Raw genomic sequence first — 21,095 nt, 5'->3', positions numbered from 1 at the left:
CTGGTGGCCACTCCACACCAGCAAGGGTGTTGTTATTGTTGAGTAGCATGGCAGCGTGGGTACTGTATTGTTGTTCAAGTGGTGCGCGGGAAGAACTGAGCTCAGCTGTGTGGCCATGGTGCCGTGTGAGTCCAGTTGTGTGAGACATCTGGTGGCCACTCCATAAAATATCACGTATAAGTGAAAAAATGTGTAAATTAAACATTTATTTGGATTTTGGACCCTGCATTATTTCAAAAACACGTAAACCAAACTCGCGTAAATCAAGAGTTACCTGTATTAGTTAAGGGAGCATGGTTGGGTATTGTTCGAAAGCAAATGACATGCTTTACTTCAGCACAAACAAATTAAATTTGACGGCGCGCTAAGTCAAAAAATGCCTTGTCGACTATTGTTGACACCAGCGGTTTGAGCCCAGGCACCAGCTGTCAACTATTGTCAACACCCGCACTTTAAGGGTTAAGGGGACCATCCACCTGTAAAATTAAAAAAACTTTTAAGATATCACTTTTTGAGAAAAAAAATTACCAAAGACCCTTCAATCATTTCTCCATACTCTGTGAAAGTTTCAGGTGTCTATGATGAAATTTTCCCTGTAAAAAAAAAGTATACCTTAAAGAAGGGTATCTAAGTAGTCCTTCCTCTTCATACCCCAGTTTTCTGTTTTACAGCTTTTTTATAATAAATTTATACCATTACACACTATATAGGCTTTTGTTTGCTTCATTTTTGTGATGTTTCTCTCAAAATATATCACTGCCCCTGATATGGCACCATCCCTTGATGAGAGCTCTTACTTGTGTGCTGCTCCCCCCGTTGGGCGGTGTCTGAGAAAACGGCTGTTTTCTCAAAACGCAAGTTTTTGGTGTTTGAAGAAACACTCCTCCCTTAGTTTCTACCCTATGATAAAAGTGATGGTATCAGATGAAAGCTAAGGGAAAGACAAATGTTTTGTCTGCAAAACATTTATGATATCTCTATTAGTCATGATTTTATATATTTTTTTCTCTCTGTAACGAGGCGAATAAAAATTCTGAGGTATAATTTTTTTTTTCTTTTTTTTTCATGAAAATGATGATACATAATCCAAATGTATATGGACTAATTGTAGCAATGGATATAAATATTTTGTGGACCAGCAGTCAAAGGAATATTACTGAAAATATAGGAGTGTTTCATGGAATCATGATGTTTTTCCGAAGAAAAAAAAAGTTTTCTCAAAAAACCTTATTCCAAATTTTGTAAAACATTCAAGTTCTTAAAATTTCAATATAACAATAATAATTATAGGCAAAACATTCTGAGGAGCCGAAAAAAAAGTATTTGCCAAAGATTTACATTTATAGCTTTACAAATGAAAAGTCTTTCCCTCTTTGTATAACCTCTGTTGACTCTGCTTTATGACTTAATCTCCACATCCCTCCATAAATATGTGTGAAGAGGGAATGATGCAAAAGTAATCATAAAGTTTTACAGAAAAAGAATTTGGAGGAGAAGATCAAGCAAAGGAGACTAGAAAGAGAGGAAAAAGAAGCAAAAGAAGCACTGGAACGAGAGAAGAAGCGTATTCAGATGGGTCAGGAGATAGCTGAGAGGAAACGAGTGTAAGTATTTCTTTCAAGAATGTATTTCTGCTACTCATGAAATTAGCTGGTGACACTTTCATTGCCACCCCACTAAGTTGCTGTAAAGGTTGGGATTCATGTTCTGTTAGGAGCTTTTTTAGTGTAGATTGTGAGGAATGCAGATAAATCTCTTAAAAAGGTTGTTAGGCACCTAATGGCAGAGACCCTTTGGATAGTGGAAAAATTAAAACAGAAAAAAACGTAATTAGCAAAGACTGGGTGCATGGAGAAGCAAATGGAGGCTTTTACATCATAACATCTACCATGGAGGATATACTCAGTAGGAGAATGGCATCTGAAAAATTGACAACACAGAGATGGGTCCTTCAACCGTACTTTGTATACAGTCAAAACTGAGGTAGATTTTGTATTTAAATTTTAATGTATGAAAAGTTGCTGTTTTTGTAATAAATTTTTGTTCATGATTACATAGTGGTCTGGTGATTTACAAGTCTGCTTATTTCAGTGTATACCCTAAACGGTGACTTCTAGTATATGCAAGGGATGTGGCTTTTATATTGAAGGAAAGTAAGGTTGGGTCTGGGGGCCCTCTCCTTTGTTGTCTAACTCATAAATACATTAATTATATTAACTGATTTTAGTAGGGATATTATTTGTGTATTTTAGAATGCAAGAACAGGAAATGAAACGTTTGGCGGAGGAGCGCAAGCGGGAGAAGCTTGAAGACAAAATGGCTCGGCAGAGAGTTAAGGAACAGATTGAAAGGGACAGGCAAGCAAGGAAGGAAAAGGAGGGAGGGAGTCAGGCAGCAGCAGCTTCAGAACCCAAGCCTCAGCCAGCAGCCGCTGCTCAGCCTGCACCCAAGAAGGATTACTCTCAAACTAGACTTCAGGTATTTGTCTTGGGAAATTGCTATTTCTTCCACCTACACAGAGGGTCTGGGCATTCCCCGCATTGTGTTCATGTAAAGAAAAGAAATAATTTAACAGTATAATGTTTTTATTATTATTAATATTGGAGAAGTTCCCCTCTTCATTTCATTGTTTTTGTTTCTGGATTCGAACTCCTTAGCGGATATAAGGTTATATTTTCATCGACACTGACTATCGGGCATTCTGTGAATTACAGTTGACATTTGGTTAATGTATGTTTTAAAGTCGTTGCTGGATGCGATTCACTGAAATACTACTAATGATGAATAAACGTTGATGCAAAGTGCATAATCCACATGCTCGCTACCAGATACAATAAAACAACACTGCAGCTGCGTCTGCTAACTGGTATACAGTGGTGCACAAGTTTTGTAATATCTCACTTTGCCAATCTGTGATTCATGACAACCTCCAAATATTTCATGATTAGACTCTCCAGTTTGGGGCAAAGATTGGAAGCTGATCATCACCGATGTCATACTGTACGATATCAAAATCCTCCCCCTGGCACCCAGTCACTTGGCAGCATAATTATGGGTCCTAGCCATTTATCACCACCACTAATGAGACTTCCTATACAACAAAGTGAGGTCATTCTTTGCATTAGGTGCTGGCTATCATGTGTTCTAAGTTACCCTAAACTTAACCTAATTAAACCAAAACAAACTCTATAGGTCTTCCTTACTAACGAGATTTTCTATACAACAAAGTGACTTTATTCTTTGTTGATTTATACACATAGTTGTTTGAAGATACCCTAAACTTAACCTAACCTAACAAAACTCCAAACAGTTACTTTAGGCTTCAACTCAAAAAATTCATATATGTTTCCTTACTGATGAGACTTTCTATACAAAAAAGTGAGGTCATTCTTTGTTCATTTATACCATAAGGTGCTGGCAATCATGTGTTTGAAGATATCGTAAACTTAACCTAACCTAACAAAACCCCAGACAGTTACGATATGTTTTGACTCAGAAAATTCATATATGCTTCCCTACTAATGAGACTCTATACAATGAAGTGAGGTCATTCTTTGTTGATTTATACCATAAGGTGCTGGCTATCATGTGTCTAAAGATACCCTAAACTGAACTTAACCTAACTTAACAAAACCCCAAACATTTACTGTAGGTCTTGAATCAGAAAATTCAAACAAGCTGCCTTACTAATGAGACTTTCTATACAACAAAGTGAGGTCATTCTTTGTTGATTTCTACCATAAGGTGTTGGCTATCATGTTTTTGATGATACCCAAAATTTAACCTAACCTAGCAAAACCCCAAGCAGTTATTACAGGTCTCGACTCATAAAATTCATCTCTGCTTTCTTACTAATGAAACTTTCTATACAAAAAAGTGAGGTCATTCTTTGTTGATAAGGGGCTTTTTTTTTCTTCTTTTCTCTCTCTCTCTCTCTCTCTCTCTCTCTCTCTCTCTCTCTCTCTCTCTCTCCATCTAAGCCTGTAGCACCGGTAGGCTTTCTTCAGGGGCCAAGCCCGTCACGGCGCAGGCAATTTTTTTTTATAGTGGCGCCATTTATGCTTGACTCATGCTGCCCCCCGGAACTCATTCTTGATTCACTGGACGGTTTCTTCCAGAGTCCGGGTCGATGGGTGGTCTGCAGGACAGAATGTGGATAGTCTTAGGCCACTCGGCGGTGACTGAAAAATCCGAGGTGTTAGTGTGGGGATTCAAACCGACGTTGTTCATTGCGTCATGAATGCGTTGCCTGCACGCTAACCACTCAGCCACTGCCTACCCTGGCTATCAAGATACCCTAAACTTAACTTAACCTGACTCAACAATACCCCAAACAGTTACTATAGGTCTTGACTCAGAAAATACATATATGCTCCCTTACCAATGAGATTTTCTATACAACAAAGTGAGGTCACTCTTTGTTGATTTATACCATAAGGTGCTGGCTATCATGTGTTTGAAGATACCCTAAACTAAACCTAACCTAACAAAACCCCAAACAGCTACTATAGGTCTTGACTCAGAAAATTCATATAAGCTGCCTTACTAATGAGACTCTATACATACAACAGAGGGATTTAATTCTTTGTTAATTTATACCATAAGTTGCTGGCTATCATGTGTTTGTAGATACCCTAAACTTAACCTAACAAAACCCTAATCGGTTACTATATGTGACTCAGAAAATTCATCTATGCTTTCTTACTAATGAGACTTTCTATACAACAACGTGAGGTCATTCTTTGTTGATTTATACCATAAGGTGCTGGCAGTCATGTGTTTGAAGATACCCTAAACTTAATAAAACCCCAAACAGTTACATAGGTCTTGACAGAAAATTCATATGTTTCCTTACCATTGAAACTTTCTATGCAACAAAATGAGGTTATTCCTTGTTGATTTATACCATAAGGTACTGGCTATCATGTGTTTGAAGATACCCTAAACTAAACTTAACCTAACCTAACAAAACCCCAAACAGTTACTATTGATCTTGACTCAGAAAATTCATCTCTGCTTCCTTTCTAATGAGACTTTCTATACATCAAAGTGAGGTCATTCTTTGTCGATTTATACCATTAGGTGCTGGCTATTATATGTATGAAGATTCCCTAAACTTAACTAAACTTAACCAGACCCCATCCCATGGGGTACACTGCAGATTTATACAGTACCATATACATGTGGAATTTTTGGAATATTTCTAACATGCTTTATTTTTTTACTTTGTGTAAGCTGTGAATCTACAGTAAATATTATCTGTAAAGTTTACCTTATTATGACCTTTTTTCAGATACGCTTCCCAAGTGGAACACCTTTAGTCCAAGAGTTCAAGGCAAAGGAGCCGCTCTCTGCTGTGCGTCTTTGGGTCAGTCTCAATCGGCCAGATGGTGCACCGCCCGATACCCCATTTAATCTCTCCACAACCTTTCCTCGCAAGATATTCAGTGATGAAGATATGGACAAGCCATTGGAAGTCTTAGGTATGTACTAATACCTTTACTTTCTTGCAAAATTTATCCAGAATTTATGAGTTAGCAGTAGTAAGGTTATTTCATCTTATTTTAGGATATCAAATATTTTAAGGATGATAACAGAGGAGATAGATATATTAAGCATCATCATTTCATCGACGCCTGCTCCTAGGAGCTCCCACCAGGGGATGGCCATGGCAGAAGAGTTTCCAACTTTCTCTCTCCTACACTCCCTGCTCAAAGTTTCTCAAAGACCTTTCCCCCCTTTCTCTAACATACTCCTGCACCCTATCTCTCCATTTCACTGGAGGATATTAAGCCTCCAGCCTAATATTTGTCTCCATTTATTGTGACCAGTTATGTCAGCAGTTTTAGTGTGTACCTATCCTAGCACTGACTAGATGTAGCTGCTGCTTACCTTATGGTCTTCAGGTCCATGTTTTTTTATGATTGACAAGCAAAGTGGAAAATGCTGAAATGAATTTATATTCCTCATTTTCTTCTTAATGAAGTAGACTCTTTTAACATTATTTTGTATTTGCAGGTCTTGTACCATCTGCTGTGTTGATAGTAGCAAAATAGGGAAAGCATTACTGGTAAGTTTATAAGACTTTTTTTTTTTTTTTTTTTTTTCTTTGTATTGGCATCAGAATCATTGTACTTATATGAGTGATGTCAGCTTATATTATCCTTTTATAAGATCATAAATGGTGTCTTTTTTCATAATGGTATTTTTTGTATGAAATAATACTACCCTTGATTAAGTAATTTGTCATAAAATAATTGGAAATAAAAAATCTTTTATATTATCTTCTTACCTGTTCATTAAGCATTTGCAAGATAACAAATGAGTCATACACAGCCCAGATATTTTACCCTCCTGGTACCTTGCTCAGGTAAATAGAAATTAGAGGAAAGTAAAGAAAGGTGCGTCACAAGTTTCACATCAGTATAAGCCACATGCCATAGGTGAATACATATGAGCCATTATTGGCACAAACTGCAGTGGAGATGTTTGCTACTGCTGTCTCAGTGCCTCCCTTATTTAAACTAAAGGAAACTTATTTGACTTATTTGTCACTTCTTGTATATGACAACTAGGTGAATACATACACACACACACATCATTGAAAGATAACTGTCGGATGCAAACCATGGTAAATGATGTAGTGGTCATCTGGAGGTGATTTAAAGTAAATGAATGATGCATGACAGTCATAGTAAAAAACAAACCTTTTATTCGGCATGCCTTGTATCAGAAGAACAGATAATTTAGCTGCGATAAGTTAGTAATTTAGTGCAACCTAACCTCCCCCTACTATTTACATGTATTTCAATGTAAAAAAGGTTCATTATTTGATAAAACTATAGTTTGACCATTTTCTTCGGATCATAACCCTGTCGAATAACTGGGGTGTCGTGTATATATATATATATATATATATATATATATATATATATATATATATATATATATATATATATATATATATATATATATATATATATATATATATATATATATATATATACACACACACACACTTGTAGGCAGAACCATCATAACTATATACGTAACTTATTTTTATTATCAGCACAGTGCATAATCCTATATGATACAGTGGTCTGTATTTTAGAATGTAATTAAGTCACCAATACAGTAGAATATTTTGAAGGAACACCTCTTATTGACATCTGCTCATTTGCAAAATAATTAGTAGCACCATAAAGTATTGAATTCAACCTAGATGGCAGGCTGCTTATAGAATAACTGCAGATCTAAGGAGCTATACAATACTGAATCAATCACAACCTGGAGAGTTCAGGAATAACGCTAGTCATGGGAGTATGATCTCTCTTACAGCAGTATGATTATTATAATTTTGCCATAGTTCATGTACTTGTTTGACAAGGCTGATCTGAGTAACATTCAAGATCATGCATATTAGTGATGGTGACAGTGGTCCCATACTGATTGCCGTTCTCATCTACGCAGTAGGAGTGAGGGCCTCTTGTCTGCCAGGGGAAGTACTCACCATCTGAACAGCACCTGGGCTTGCTTGCCCCATATCCATTTTCTTCCATTAGCTGTCGTCTTCTTGGACAGTCTGAAAATTTTCAAGCAGTAGTATATCTTCATAAAGTGTCACTGGTAAAGTTTGTAATTGTAATAAAGATGATACAGCCTAAATAACTTTCAAAAAGTAAAAGTTTTCCATGATAATTCAAAAGGTTATGCTTTATGGTGTGGAATGAAGTGTGTATCCAGGCTCATACAATGTTATTTGGGTAAAAACTTTAACTTTAATTCAGTTGAACTTACTGCAAGTCATGCTTCCTGCCTCATGGATGGGAAGTTCATAATCTTCAATGCGATTCCCATTCTTGTCAGCACAGTATGCCATGCCACGGAGATACTGGACTGGTGCAAAGTACCCATCAGGAGAGCACACTGGCCTTGATGCCTCTGTGAAAGAATTGTAAAGATTTGTACTTTGAAGCTTTTGGCCAAAACCTTTGCTCACCACACTTAGAATGATATAATTAACTGAAACAAAATGTGGTAAGACACATAAATAGGAAATCTGACAGACTTTGAAGGTAGAGAAAGGATGTTTTTTATTTCATATGAGGGCTCTAAAACCTTAAATATATCAAGAAATACTATCAAGTTTTGATTGAACCAAAGAAACATGTATCTGCATCTGTACTTGATTATTTCTTTTCTTTTCAAGGTCTGTCTCTAAAATTGTGTAAAAAATTATATTTTCAGCATTTATTTTATCTGATGTATTTAATCTGATCAAAAAAGTTTATGGAACAGGATTTGTAGCATCATTTGTTTTATGAACCTTGCAAAAATACCAGTGACATTTTTTATATGCAATAGATGTAAATGAAGTCATCTGCAAATGGAAGATTATTTAGGTATTAATTTCCAATTTAATCTTATTCTTCCAGTGAAGCTTTTGAATAATCCTTCTGAGCATATCACAAACAGTTTAGGAGAAACAGTATTGCCATGTTTGAGTTTTTAATCAGAACTTTTCTAGTATCTGTATGAAGTAATATTCAGTGTTCCATCCCTGTATGTATATGTTTTCAAGAATTCTACAAGACTTTCTCTCTACCCTGTTGTTGCATCACATTCAGTATTGCTTTAGTTACCGCTGAATCAGATTGTGCTTTCCTTGATAGCTTTTAGTTTCTCTTCATCCCTTTACAAAAGTCATGTATCATACTATATTGAAATCTGGAAAATACTAGAGATATTTTTTGTAACAAAAAACATCCATGATCTGAAGAAGTGCCAAAAAATGTTTAGAAAGTAACTGATCTTATGATTAAAAGTAACCAAATGATGAAGACAAATTTTCATACTAGAAATGCATAGACTGAAAGGAACAACAGGTTGTTTAGTTTAAGTTTGTTGATAACTAGAAATAGAAAGTGCACCTGCTACGATGATGCCGCTGCCTTGGTTGTCCCACACCTCCTGGGCACGGTGGCATGGGTTGATGTAGGACAGTGTGTGAATTTTTGAGTTGTCTGCAAAAGAATATCACATGCTTGTATCAAGTATAGAGTATTTATTCTATCTACATGTATCACCAATGCTCTGTTCCCTCAAGGGAGCTTGCCTTAAAGGGATTGCCATGACAGAAGAATTTCCAACTTCCCCTGCTCTGGCACTCTCAGCCCAGAAGGGAGTATGGATGGCTGAGGGCCTGTTTACAGAGGCACTGTTAGGACATGGAATGAGGATATGTACCAGGAGATGCTGTTAGACATGACTAGGCACCTATAAAAGTGATTGGGAAAAGCAACATCAATCTTGGTGGGCAACTTTAATTGTAAAGAGGTGTGCTGGGAGGAGTGGGACACTGGAGGAAACGAAGACTCATGGGACAACACACTGTCAAACATAGCAATGAACAAAATCATGATCATTTGGGTCAAAGAAGAGGCTCGAGTCAGAGGTACAGACACCACAGCAAGACTAGACTTATTGCTAACCAAAACAACAAACATTAATCCCTAAACTATGTATCCCATAGAAAAGAGTGATCATGTACTGATCGATTTCCAAACAATAGAAGGGGTAGCAACGCCATAACATGAGAAACGAGAATGGCATAATACAACTTTGGGTAAGCAAACATTACGGGATTGAGATTTTTTTAAGTAGAATGGAAAAATATGCCAAGTACTAGAAAAAAGAAAGTTCTAAAGAAGTGTGAAACAGCAAAAATGAAAAGGAATGAAATGGGGAAAGTGTGGCATCATGAGACTTCCGGATATCCTAAGACATCCCACCCGATCTGCGCATGCGCGGGCTTTGTTTTCAGACAGAGGGTGGATGATTGTGACACCGTACCGTGTCTTTTGTCGACTGCCTATCGTGATACGTCCCACCTAAGTTTATTTTTTATCTTTTTAAAAGTAAATGATGACGTATGTTTTGAATTTGAAAATTGCTTGAAATATGAAAGTTTCTTCCTGCACCCCTTGTATGTCAGTAAATTTGATAAATGAAATATCCTACACCCCTTGTATGTCGGTAAGTGTGATAAACGAGGTAACCTACACCCCTTGTATGTCAGTAAATGTGATAAATGAGATAACCTACACCCCTTGTATGTCAGTAAATGTGATAAATGAGATAACTTACACCCCTTGTATGTCAGTAAATGTGATAAATGAGATAACCTACACCCCTTGTATGTCAGTAAATGTGATAAATGAGATAACCTACACCCCTTGTATGTCAGTAAATGTGATAAATGAGATAACCTACACCCCTTGTATGTCAGTAAATGTGATAAATGAGATAACCTACACCCCTTGTATGTCAGTAAATGTGATAAATGAGATAACTTACACCCCTTGTATGTCAGTAAATGTGGTAACCTACACCCCTTGTATGTCAGTAAATGAGATAACCTACACCCCTTGTATGTCAGTAAATGTGATAAATGAGATAACGTATGCTCTCTTCTGATTGATGGTGATGTTTCTCGGATACTCTCCATTTAATGGTAGGCTATCTGAATTATGGAGTCCATGTCATCCTTGAATTTGGCCATTTTCCCATAAAAGCTGCCATGATGTCTTGCTGCCATTTTGCCCGGACAAACTGCGATATCAACACTGTGTTTATAAACATCAGGTTCTACGCATGCGTAGGTCAGGATGGGATTTCTTAGGATACTTGGATGGCAGATGACGCCACAGAAAGAAAGGTAACAATAGATTCAAGGGAGAGTACTTTAGAGCCAGAAATGAATGTGAAAACCAGCAGAGAGAAATTGCAAGAGCCATAATTGAAAGTGTAAGGAAGAAATAAAACTTTAATAAGTTTGTCTATGGCAACTGAACCAAAGGAAGGAATCAGTGAGCTAATGGTGGAAGGCAAGGTCTACCAAGATGCTGGATGGCAAGCCAAAATGAAAAATAGTTTCCAATCAGTAACTGTAAAGGTTGACTTTGTGGAGAGAAAGAGAGTGATTAGAAATGTAGTTTTGGAAGACAAAGTGGATGTGGAGAGAGTGCTCAAACTACTGAAAGCCTAAATGTAAGAAAAACCACAAGACTGGAGGAGATCTCTAACCCAGTAGAGGATACTGAAGAATTGCGGCACACAACAAGACCCACAGTCGCATTGTGTGTTCACTGTGAAAATGAAAAATGATATGCAATTGGGAGAGGGCCATTGAGGTACCAATTCCCAAAGGAGAAAATAAGGGAGAACCCCTCAATTATTGACTTGTTTCCTTGACTAGTGTGGTCAAAAAAATTATAAAAAAAAAATATCTGGAGGTGACAGGTGTTTTAGCAGGAAGCCAGTCTAGCTTCAGAAGTGGAAGATTATGTGTGTCTAATATGTTTTACTAAAGGGTGCTAGATGTGCACGTGGTACTCACAGCAAGGCATGAAATCTATCATTAGTATGGAGACGGGGCCATATGTGACAGCGTCAGTTGTGTCATTGTAGCAAATACAGATTTCGCCAAGGCACTGCAGTGAGTCGAAATTACCATTTGGCAGACACCTCATCCCAATATTCAGACCCTTGTTCAATGTTTCTTCCCAGTACCGTGAACATTCTGAAAAAGATAATTTGACGAATTGAAATCTCAGGTCATTAGTGATATGGGGGAATTTTATTTAGAGTGGCTGCTTTGATGTATGACTCTTGCTTGGCTCATGCTGTCCCCCAGTTGTTTTTTCAATTATGCTCACCTTTTTTTTCACAACTAGTTTTGACTTTTGTTTGAGTTCTGCAATCACTGCTGAGTCTAGTGGTGTCAACCAAAATTGCCTCCATGACGAAGTGGTTAGCACACCTAGCTGCAAATTCTTAGCCCCAGGTTTGAATCCTGGCCCTGGCAGTTGGGGTGCAGCCCACCCAGCTGTTCAGCCTCCTTTTCTGGCTCAGTAAATGGGTACCTGATTAAATTGTGGTAACTCAAATGTCACACTGACCCAGTTTCCTAGGGTAATGGGTTCCTTCCCACCACGGGTTCATGGGCCAATGTGCTGGAGAAGAGTACCGAGGCCACATTCATCTTTATCATAGGCCCCCATACTTTACCTTTAAGGCACATTTTGTCAGGCTTATAGTTATGTCACCCTTTCCTGCTTTATGCCTACTAATGCCTTTGAAAGCTTAAACTACATACTTCATTCTCTGTTACACTGCATCTTCATGGTCTAGTGGTTAGCAAACTTAGCCACGAATCCGCAGCCCCAGGTTCGAATTCCAACCTGGGCAATTAGCACACAGCCTACCCAGCTGGTCATTTTCCCTTTTGGATGGCTCAGTAAATGGATAGCTGGGAAAACCTGAGGATGGTAAATGATAGTGACCTGGATATTGTACTTGCCCTGTGCCCAAGGGTTCTCACCAACCACAGGCTCAAGGACCAGTGATAAAGATGTGCACCACATCCACACAGAGCTCAGGCGCATATATACATTTTTTGTAAGCCTCCCAACTTAACCTTTATCTTTACTGTCACACTACAAACTGTTCAGTTTCTCATTCTCTTCACCACTATCCATTATACTCACTACAGTTCATTTCAGCATCTTGGGTAAACAGTCCTTCACCATAGAGCCTCTTGCCCTCTTTGTTGACACAGTAACACCTGCAAAAGCAAATTATATGCCGATTCATTTTTCATGAGTCTATCTGTTACAGCATCATCACAATAAAACATTTAGTTCACAATTGTGGCGCTCCCTGCTGAAGTGAGGTAAGAGACGCAGGGGTCGATCTTGAGATATCACTTACCTCACATCAACCAACTACTCAGATGTTTTGAGGCAACTTTTCACTCACTCACTCTCCCTCCCTGCATCTACAAGACAAGGATTACTCTCCCTCTTATATTCTCTCTATACCAGATTGTGCTTCTATACTCCTTTTCTCCCCCCGCATGGTGGAGAGACTTTCAAGCGATGATGAAGGCGTTGCCTCACCCTCTGCATGCATGGTGTTCACAAGAGGGCTAGTAAAGAGAGGATGTGGAAGAAAATTCAGCAAAAGGGAAGCGTAATCTGCAGAAAGAATACGTGTCTGCATACATAGGGAAAATCATGGCAAAAAAAAAGTGAAACAACAATGATCATTCAAATTAATACAGTCGCTGCAAGCTCATTTTCTGTGTTTCAATTGCCTCACTTCAGCAGGGAGGGCCACAATTCTTTTCCAGCTAATTTAACTAGTAACTTTAATATTATTGATGATTAATTTAACCTTTTTTTTATAAAGGTAATTGCATTCGATGTGAAAATTCTCTGCTAAATACATGATTTCAGCAGTGACAATAGTTGTCTGGTTTTGTCAATCATATCCATGCAAACTCACGTGCTGCTGGGACTACATTGGCGTGAAGAATAGAAGCCATACTCATCACAGCTGGGCTTATTGCGGCCAGGCCCGAGTGTGCCTAACACCTGCTCCTCCTCATACAACAAGGTTTCATTCAAACACTGCTTTGCATCATCTGCAAGGAAACTTTACTTATGATGATCAAATTTTAATTTGATGATAAAAGGAAGCTAAGTACCTTTCTCTTTTCAGTATGTAGGACATTTGAAAAAAATGGGTCCTTTAACCACCTTGTGTCTTACACACCAAAGATCAAAAGGCTAATGCCTTGGCAGTAGTGACAAAGTGTCTACTATTTCCTTTTCATCACTTAAGGCCCTCAAGTGGAGGCTGTCACCAGTGGTAGGTGGTGGATTCTCTCACATCTGCTTCCAAAGGGCCTGTTATTCATAGTTTACACAATATTGCAAGTGATTTTACCATTTTCATTGCATGGCTCAAAATTGTTAAAATTTCTTACTTCTACAACTGAACAATCATTAATTTTATGATATATCTACACCTGTGACTGGCATACAAAGCTCCAATTTGAAAGAATGTGTTGATGCTACATGACACTGACTTCTTACACACATCGCAGAGTTGGGGCTGCTAGGAGTCTGCATACACACCAAGCCGGGCCCACACATCTTGCTTGGGTAGTTTGTTAGGGATGATGTGTAGCAGGAATCACCCTCCTCTGTACTCATAAGGGAATATATATATATATATATATATATATATATATATATATATATATATATATATATATATATATATATATATATATATATATATATATATATATATATATACTTAGAAACATATGTATATACATACATATATCAAAGTTATCAGGGTGTTAGTCAAATATTCACACTTCAGTCTGAGGTTTGTAACAATGAATGGCGCTGTCATACTCACTAAGGTTCTTGATGCACATGATACCGCAGTTACAAATTTCAGGGTTTAAAAATTTCCGCTCATCACTTTCACATTCTGTGATGTTGTCCTGAAGGAAAATGGTCTTGATTTAATTGGCCTTATTTTCTTAAAAACTTTAAGCATACTGAAAGCTGAATACCACTGTACGTATTTATTCTGCAATGAACTAACTGTAGATTACTTCAAGAATAAAAACAAATAGCCCTATAGGCAACAATAGAACAGGCTTTTGTATTTCTGAAGAACCTTCAACCGAGGTGGATCATGACATCTCTCCCCACACACACAAAAGAATATAAGTTTAGGTTTTATTACATAAAACTGAAAAATATGGCCGACCAAATGTATGGATTTTTAAAAGGCGTTTGATAAGTTATCACACAGTTAATTACATTATAACACCAAGAAAATAGGTATTATGGGTAAATTACAGAAATGGATTGCTATTTGTAGTGCCGATTTGCCTGATGGGCGAGCCTCCCATAACCCACTTATCCAGTTGGGGTACCTCTTTGGCCGACTGGTAAAGGAGTGGCTCTCCCGTTACGCTGGTCGCGGGTTCGATCCCCGGCGCCGGCAAACCTTTCCTTGTCTGGATTAATTTCTCGTGCGTTTCGTTACACGCAGAGATCGTGTTGGAGTATAAAGAAGACAAAAATTCTGGCATTTCATACTTGCCTAAGCAACAGACAATAAAGAGCTGTGATTAATGGAGCTGCCACTGAGGGGGCACCTTTCATCAGTGGTGTCTTTCAAGGCTTGATCTGTTCTTAGTCCAGTGCTGTTCTCGATTTACATAAGTGACTGGTGCTGGACTCAATAACTGAATTACGTACTAAATTTGCTGATGATAGAAAAACTGGTAATTCTGTCTTCTCGGATCAAAGCAGGCAAAGACTCCAAGAAAATTTATATAAAATTTCAGCTTGGTCTGATAGATGGGAGATGAACTTTAATCAAGATGAGTGCCAGGTTTTTTAAGTTGGAACAAAAAATAGGAGATTCAGTCATGAAGTGTGTTGTGCATAACTCAAAAGTGTACAGTATGTTAATGACCCAGGTGTCAAAATTGGATCAAGCCTCAAATTCTCCCAGCAGAGCATTGATACAGCAGATAAAGTAAACAGAATGTTGAGCTTCATTAAAGAAAATTTCATTCAAGTATAAAGCTGTAATAGTACCACCATACAATAGTTTTAGTCAGACCCCACTTGAAATATGCAGTTTAGTTTTGGTCACTTCACCATGGAAAAGACTTTGATCAGGTGTTCAAGATGAAGATAATCTCTTCCTTTGTGCAACAAACCTTTTGATGAATCTCTCTCTCTCTCTCTCTCTCTCTCTCTCTCTCTCTCTCTCTCTCTCTCTCTCTCTCTCTCTCTCTCTCTCCAAGATTCAAATAAGGAAATACAAATACACATTGATTTTACATTATGGATGTGTGTCCTTTGTGATTCTCTCTCTCTCTCTCTGTGTGTGTGTGTGTGTGTGTGTGTGTGTGTGTAGCTTTAGATAATTATTATAGGGACGCCCATCGCTCTGGTCCGCGGTTCAGTGGTTAGCGTGCCTAATTACCAATCTGCAGGGCTGGGCCGGAATTCCGACCCAGGCAGTGGGCAACAGTTCACCCAATGTGTACACCTGGGGAAACCTGAGGAACGTAAACTGTGGTAATCTGGATGTGACGCAGGCCCTGTATTGGGTTAATTGGTCCCTCCCACCACATGCTCAAAGAGCCAACGGGACGGATCGAGGTGAGCACCACCGCCACTCGCAGCTCTAGCGTATGCTCTCAACTTTACCTTCTTTATCATCAGCTGTCCAAAGTAAAGCTGATAATGTGACAAAGCAAAGAATTGTACACGGCAGGTGTAACCAGACATGTATCTCAGGTCCTTACCCCGTAGCCGTACTGGGAACAAATAGCTTCCACGTCATCGCAGAGGATGCTCAAAGGCACGTAGTCGCCAGCAGCAAGCCCCAGGAGCACGCCACCCAGCACCAGGGCCAGCAACACGCTCCGCCGCGTCCCGACACTCATTACTGCATCTGAAACATCACACCATTGCAGGAACTAGCACGTAACATAAATTGGCCTAACATAAAGCCTTTTAAATAAAGCAGGACAAAGTCGGTTCCAGTATCCTATACCTTAATCATTTTTTTTTTCATTCTCTCTCTCTCTCTCTCTCTCTCTCTCTCTCTCTCTCTCTCTCTCTCTCTCTCTCTCTCTCTCTCTCTCTCTCTCACACACACACACACACACACACACACACACACACCTTTTACCCATTCACACCCGCACATGCACACAGCGGTCCCCATAGATCAGTCTACTCTAATGACCTCAAAAAAGCTCCTTCCGGGATGAGACTGGCTGGCGAACATGACCCCACTATTTTCCTGCAGTTAATTAAGGAGGCACCTCAAGGAAAAAAAAACGTAAGGATAAAGTGTATCTTACCTGTAGTATGCATGCCTGCTCGCTACCCTCGATCGCTAATACACACCTGTCTTAGCTCCGTGCTGCCCCGCGCTGACACCCTGAAACACTAACCCCATGAGTCTTGCGTCGTCGTAGATAAGATAGTTGACGTGAGCTAATCTGACATGTCTTATCAGTTGTCATGTTGGAATGTACCTGATACGAGCGTTATATTATTTTTTTATCTTGTTATTTCAGCAGCAATCGCCACGGTTGATTAATCAAAGGAAAACAACTACCTACCGTACTGGCTTTTGTTACTTGTTTTGTTTTTACATTAGACTACCCCATTCTGTCCTGATTTCCACCTGTCAACCCGAACTCCAATGAAATTTTATAAAAAGGATCAAGTGGAGCTCCGGGGGGGGAAGATTGAACCAAGCAAGAATGGTTCCACTATAAAACACCTGCCTGCGCTACTACCGGGCTGGGGCCGACCAATACCATCATGAAAGCTAGCCTACCAGCGCTATGGGCCAAACGTGAACAAAAAAGTTACTAATAGGTCTCAGTTAAACAGTAATTATGTGCACATATGCCCGATTCCAAATTTGCACTGTATTCATAACATTTGAATTTGACCTGCTTCTGACGACAACTTATATCTTATTTTGCAGAAGCAGCGCTTAGCGGGCTTTTTTTCCTTGAGCTGCTTCCGTTATTATTAAAATATATGCGTATCTCCAAACTATCGAAGATGAGTAAGTGAGACTGTGATGGGAGTCTGCTTCAACATGATCCATGTTGGATTTGGGACACGCCTGAAAATGTGTGTGTGTGTGTATTTACCTAGTTGTAGTTTTACAGGGCCTGCTTATACGCTCGTGTGGTCCCGTCTCCTTATTTGTATTTGTTCAGTTTTTCCTTAAAGTTGTGCACACGCTTCGCCGATACTACATCCTCACTTACTAGTAGTCTGTTCCAAACCTTTTTGTTTCTTTGCGGGATGCTTTATTTTTTATGTCTCAAGCATCCTCCTTTTCTTAATGTTTTACTGTGTCCTCTTGTGTTGCTGGTGTTTCTTGCTTCTCTTAGTAGTAACTCCTCATTGTGTGTGTGTGTGTGTGTGTGTGTATGTGTTTCACCAGGGCCTGATCACGAGTTGGACTCGCAATCGCCAGCAAATGCCCTCCCGATCGATTAGAGCAAGGTTCATTAGTCGACCTCTGGGTGCTAGCAGGACGCAACACACACCCCATCCCCCTTGCTCAAGGGGAGACAGTATAACCACTCCCACTCAGCGGGGGAAAAAAATTAAAAATAAAGCGGCCTGAGCGGAGCTCGAACCTCCGAACCTCTGCCTGCCACTCCGCGAAGCCTGGCAGCGCAGCGCTTTAACCGACTGAGCTATCGGAGTGTGTGTGTGTGTGTGTGTGTGTGTGTGTGTGTGTTGTAACACTCCGACTCCAAAGATTAAACATGATAGTTAATTCCGATATTGGTCTTTTAAGAGAATTAAGGAAAGAGATAGATATGAAGTTGATTAATTGATTACTTTTATTGTTGGAAAATATGCAACGAAAGGTCTGGATTCGTTGTTCAAACACTTGCAGGAATATATATATATATATATATATATATATATATATATATATATATATATATATATATATATATATATATATATATATATATATATATATATATGTGTGTGTGTGTGTGTGTGTAGCCCGCTACTCGCTGCTCCTAAAAAGAATCCAAGGAGGTGGCCGAAAGAGGGGTCAATTTCGGGAGGAGAGGTGTCCTGATACCTCCCTCTTGAAAGAGTTCAAGTCGTATATATATATATATATATATATATATATATATATATATATATATATATATATATATATATATATATATATATATATATATATATATATATATATATATATATATATATATATATATATATATATATATATATATATATATATATATATATATATACTATATATATTGTAAAGCACACTCCTTACCAACATTTTTGTGTGTCATTTCTCAGTGCTTGGCTCAACCATAATTTATTTCCATTTGAATAATACATTTATTTGTGTTTACAAGCAGTTTGTTATTTCTGAAAGCAGTGTGGGCGTGCCCTCGCGGTCTGTCAGTTGTCTGGTGCCGCCAAGGTTCACTGGATACATCGAGACCTTGCGCGATATTCTCAGCTGGGTGTCTTCATCATGCAGGCTCAACATTCTCTACTCTGATCGTCTATTTGTCTTCTTCAGGGATTAAAGTCTCAAATTCAGTCACCTCTGCGTCAAAAGCGCTGCCTTGGATCACGCCAGCTTGGACCACTCGTATGACAGGTGGATGTCGCCACTTGTTCTATAAATAAAAAATAAAAATACAAACGAAAGCACAAGTGTTTCGAATATTCTTTCGCACTTGCCGCTCATCATCTGAGCAACTGCTGTTGTTTGGAATTCAATACGACACATGTTTGCGAGTGGAACATGCACGAAAGTATCGTTAAATGGGATTTGTTTTTATTTTTTAAATGTCTGGCATTTGCATGTAATTAATAGTGAGATTATTTTTCTACCCTTGGATTGTCTTTCATTCTTTTCATCAGATGAGAGCATCAGGAGTCTAACAATGTGGGCAGGGGAAACCCGGAAGTAACGATCGAGGGGTTATTACGTGTGGCTATTTAAATACCATGACCATTTTAAAGATGTTATGCCATTGAAAAAAAGGACTGCAGAAAAATCATAGGAAACCAAGCTTTATGAAGTGAAACAATATAACCTATTAATTTATGTAAGATTTAATTTCAGTAGTGGAACAATGTATTCAAATTTGCTATTCTAACATTATCTTGTGGATAAGTCGTCAGGTTCAAACTGGTGATGATCTCGTGACTGTAGTACCCATAAGAGAAATGAAGTATAGCCATTCAAGTGCAAATAATAAAAAAGAGATGTATGCATGGGTTCATGAAGGTTGGGTGATCATCAATTAACAGTATATGACTGTACATGCACTGGCAACTGAGGCTCTTGCATTTTGTGCTTGGCAGGTCACCGGCCTCACCAGCACCACCTGTGCACGTACATGTCAGCATCACATATTTGTTTCCACGATATGGGGGATTGTTAGCAAGTGCCACAATATATATAAAGAGGTACACTCTGGTTAATTCAAGTCTAAATGAAATATGGCAAGAAAGATAAATGATAATGGATCAATGCATGTGGATATGATATGGAATAAGAATGCTACGTATACAAGTAAATCGACATATGCTGATAGAGGTTGGGGGCGGGGCTTGGCATTACAGGTGCATGGTGGAGCAAGGAAGAGTTCTTGGTTATCTTACTGTAAGTGGGAAGCCCTGAATGGCTGCTTCGGTGCTTTCTCCATCAACCAGCTCGGGCGTGACGCTGAACCCGGCCACCTCGAAGCTCACCATCTCCGCCTGCAGTAGGGAACGGAGCGAGAACCCTTTTATAACGTAGAGGCTATAGACTAGGTTGACCAGGAGAGAGAGAGAGAGAGAGAGAGAGATTTTGCTATTTCAGCTGTTCTACGTGAGAATGGAGTAAGTGTGCCAATGAAAATAGTGGACCCTTGCCTGACAGGGGAGTGGAGTGAAGGCCAGCAGGAAGCATGCCAACAGGAGGATGCTTACAGTCAGGTCGCTGCCTCCCATTTTTTTTATTTATTTTTTTATTCTCGTATGTCTATCTGTATAAATATCGTTGACTGGTAGAGCTGCAATTCGCCGTGAAGGTCACCTGTAGAAATCAACGTGTATTACGTAATGGCCTTAACAATTGAAGGTTATACGTACAACGAATGCGTCTGTTCCCTTCGTCATGGCTAATTTTACCTGGATGACGTAACCCTGCAAACAATTAAAGCTCTAACAAGTTTTATCACATTCGACGAGCGCAACACACAGGAAGCAGGTATTACAATTCACGTTCTGATAGCGCAGCATTACACGTAGTCCAGCCCTGTGGATCGATCTCTTAATGCCGGCTATATCGCTGAAATATCAAGAGCTGGGACCAACCGTGCAGATGTGGCAACGGGAAGCGTAGGTATATGCACTACCTACGCGCGGGCTTGAGGCTATAGCTGGCTTTGCAGTGTTCAGGGTGCTCAACACCTGGAAAACTCGCTCCACAGGTGTTCCCGTGCTGCAGTGACAGCTGCATGGACAATTATTTTAGACCTAGACGAGCATGCAGGAAGGGAATAATCAAATACATGTAGCAACACACGTGCACCTGCGTCATAACCTTCACCCTTCTCCTGCCACCCACACTCTCTCTCTCTCTCTCTCTCTCTCTCTCTCTCTCTCTCTCTCTCTCTTACT

At 39.1% G+C, this 21,095-nt stretch overlaps 2 protein-coding genes and 1 long non-coding RNA gene across 10 annotated transcripts in view; 1 reads left to right on the top strand and 2 right to left on the bottom strand.

Moving 5' to 3' along the window:
- Positions 1-19,127, top strand: part of LOC127009321 (UBX domain-containing protein 1-B-like) — a 26,338-nt gene extending 7,211 nt beyond the window's left edge. Inside the window, exons 5-9 of one of the 3 annotated variants that reach the window (XM_050882280.1) lie at positions 1,477-1,604; positions 2,253-2,478; positions 5,294-5,483; positions 6,019-6,070; positions 18,850-19,127. In XM_050882280.1, coding sequence (XP_050738237.1) covers positions 1,477-1,604; positions 2,253-2,478; positions 5,294-5,483; positions 6,019-6,056 — 582 coding nt within the window. In that variant the 3' untranslated portion in view covers positions 6,057-6,070; positions 18,850-19,127. Of the gene's footprint in view, positions 1-1,476; positions 1,605-2,252; positions 2,479-5,293; positions 5,484-6,018; positions 6,286-18,846 lie in introns of those variants that run through there. The other 2 variants (XM_050882279.1, XM_050882278.1) reach the window with 2 other exon arrangements.
- LOC127009320 (uncharacterized) lies at positions 7,046-16,957 on the bottom strand. 5 transcript variants are annotated; one of them, XM_050882273.1, is made up of 10 exons: positions 16,806-16,957; positions 16,196-16,344; positions 14,275-14,362; positions 13,934-14,050; positions 13,348-13,486; positions 12,549-12,625; positions 11,399-11,581; positions 8,931-9,023; positions 7,798-7,941; positions 7,046-7,582 (listed from the first exon to the last, which is right to left on the bottom strand). In XM_050882273.1, exons 1-10 carry the CDS (start codon positions 16,855-16,857, stop codon positions 7,368-7,370), a joined length of 1,257 nt encoding a protein of 418 aa, XP_050738230.1. In that variant the 5' UTR covers positions 16,858-16,957; the 3' UTR covers positions 7,046-7,367. The 5 variants fall into 5 exon arrangements, with proteins under 5 accessions (XP_050738230.1, XP_050738231.1, XP_050738233.1 ...); XM_050882274.1 differs by having other exon boundaries at positions 16,196-16,338; positions 16,806-16,872; XM_050882276.1 differs by having other exon boundaries at positions 16,196-16,347; positions 16,766-16,855.
- On the bottom strand, positions 18,771-21,095 carry LOC127009322 (uncharacterized). 2 transcript variants are annotated; one of them, XR_007761846.1, is made up of 4 exons: positions 20,835-21,095; positions 20,340-20,508; positions 20,091-20,183; positions 18,771-19,096 (listed from the first exon to the last, which is right to left on the bottom strand). It is a non-coding gene; the product is annotated as an uncharacterized LOC127009322 (long non-coding RNA). The 2 variants fall into 2 exon arrangements; XR_007761845.1 differs by having other exon boundaries at positions 20,790-21,093.

This window comes from Eriocheir sinensis, chromosome 40 (assembly GCF_024679095.1).
Source record: "Eriocheir sinensis breed Jianghai 21 chromosome 40, ASM2467909v1, whole genome shotgun sequence".
NCBI classification, from domain to species: domain Eukaryota; kingdom Metazoa; phylum Arthropoda; class Malacostraca; order Decapoda; family Varunidae; genus Eriocheir; species Eriocheir sinensis.
This window is presented reverse-complemented; position numbering and strand designations above follow the sequence as displayed.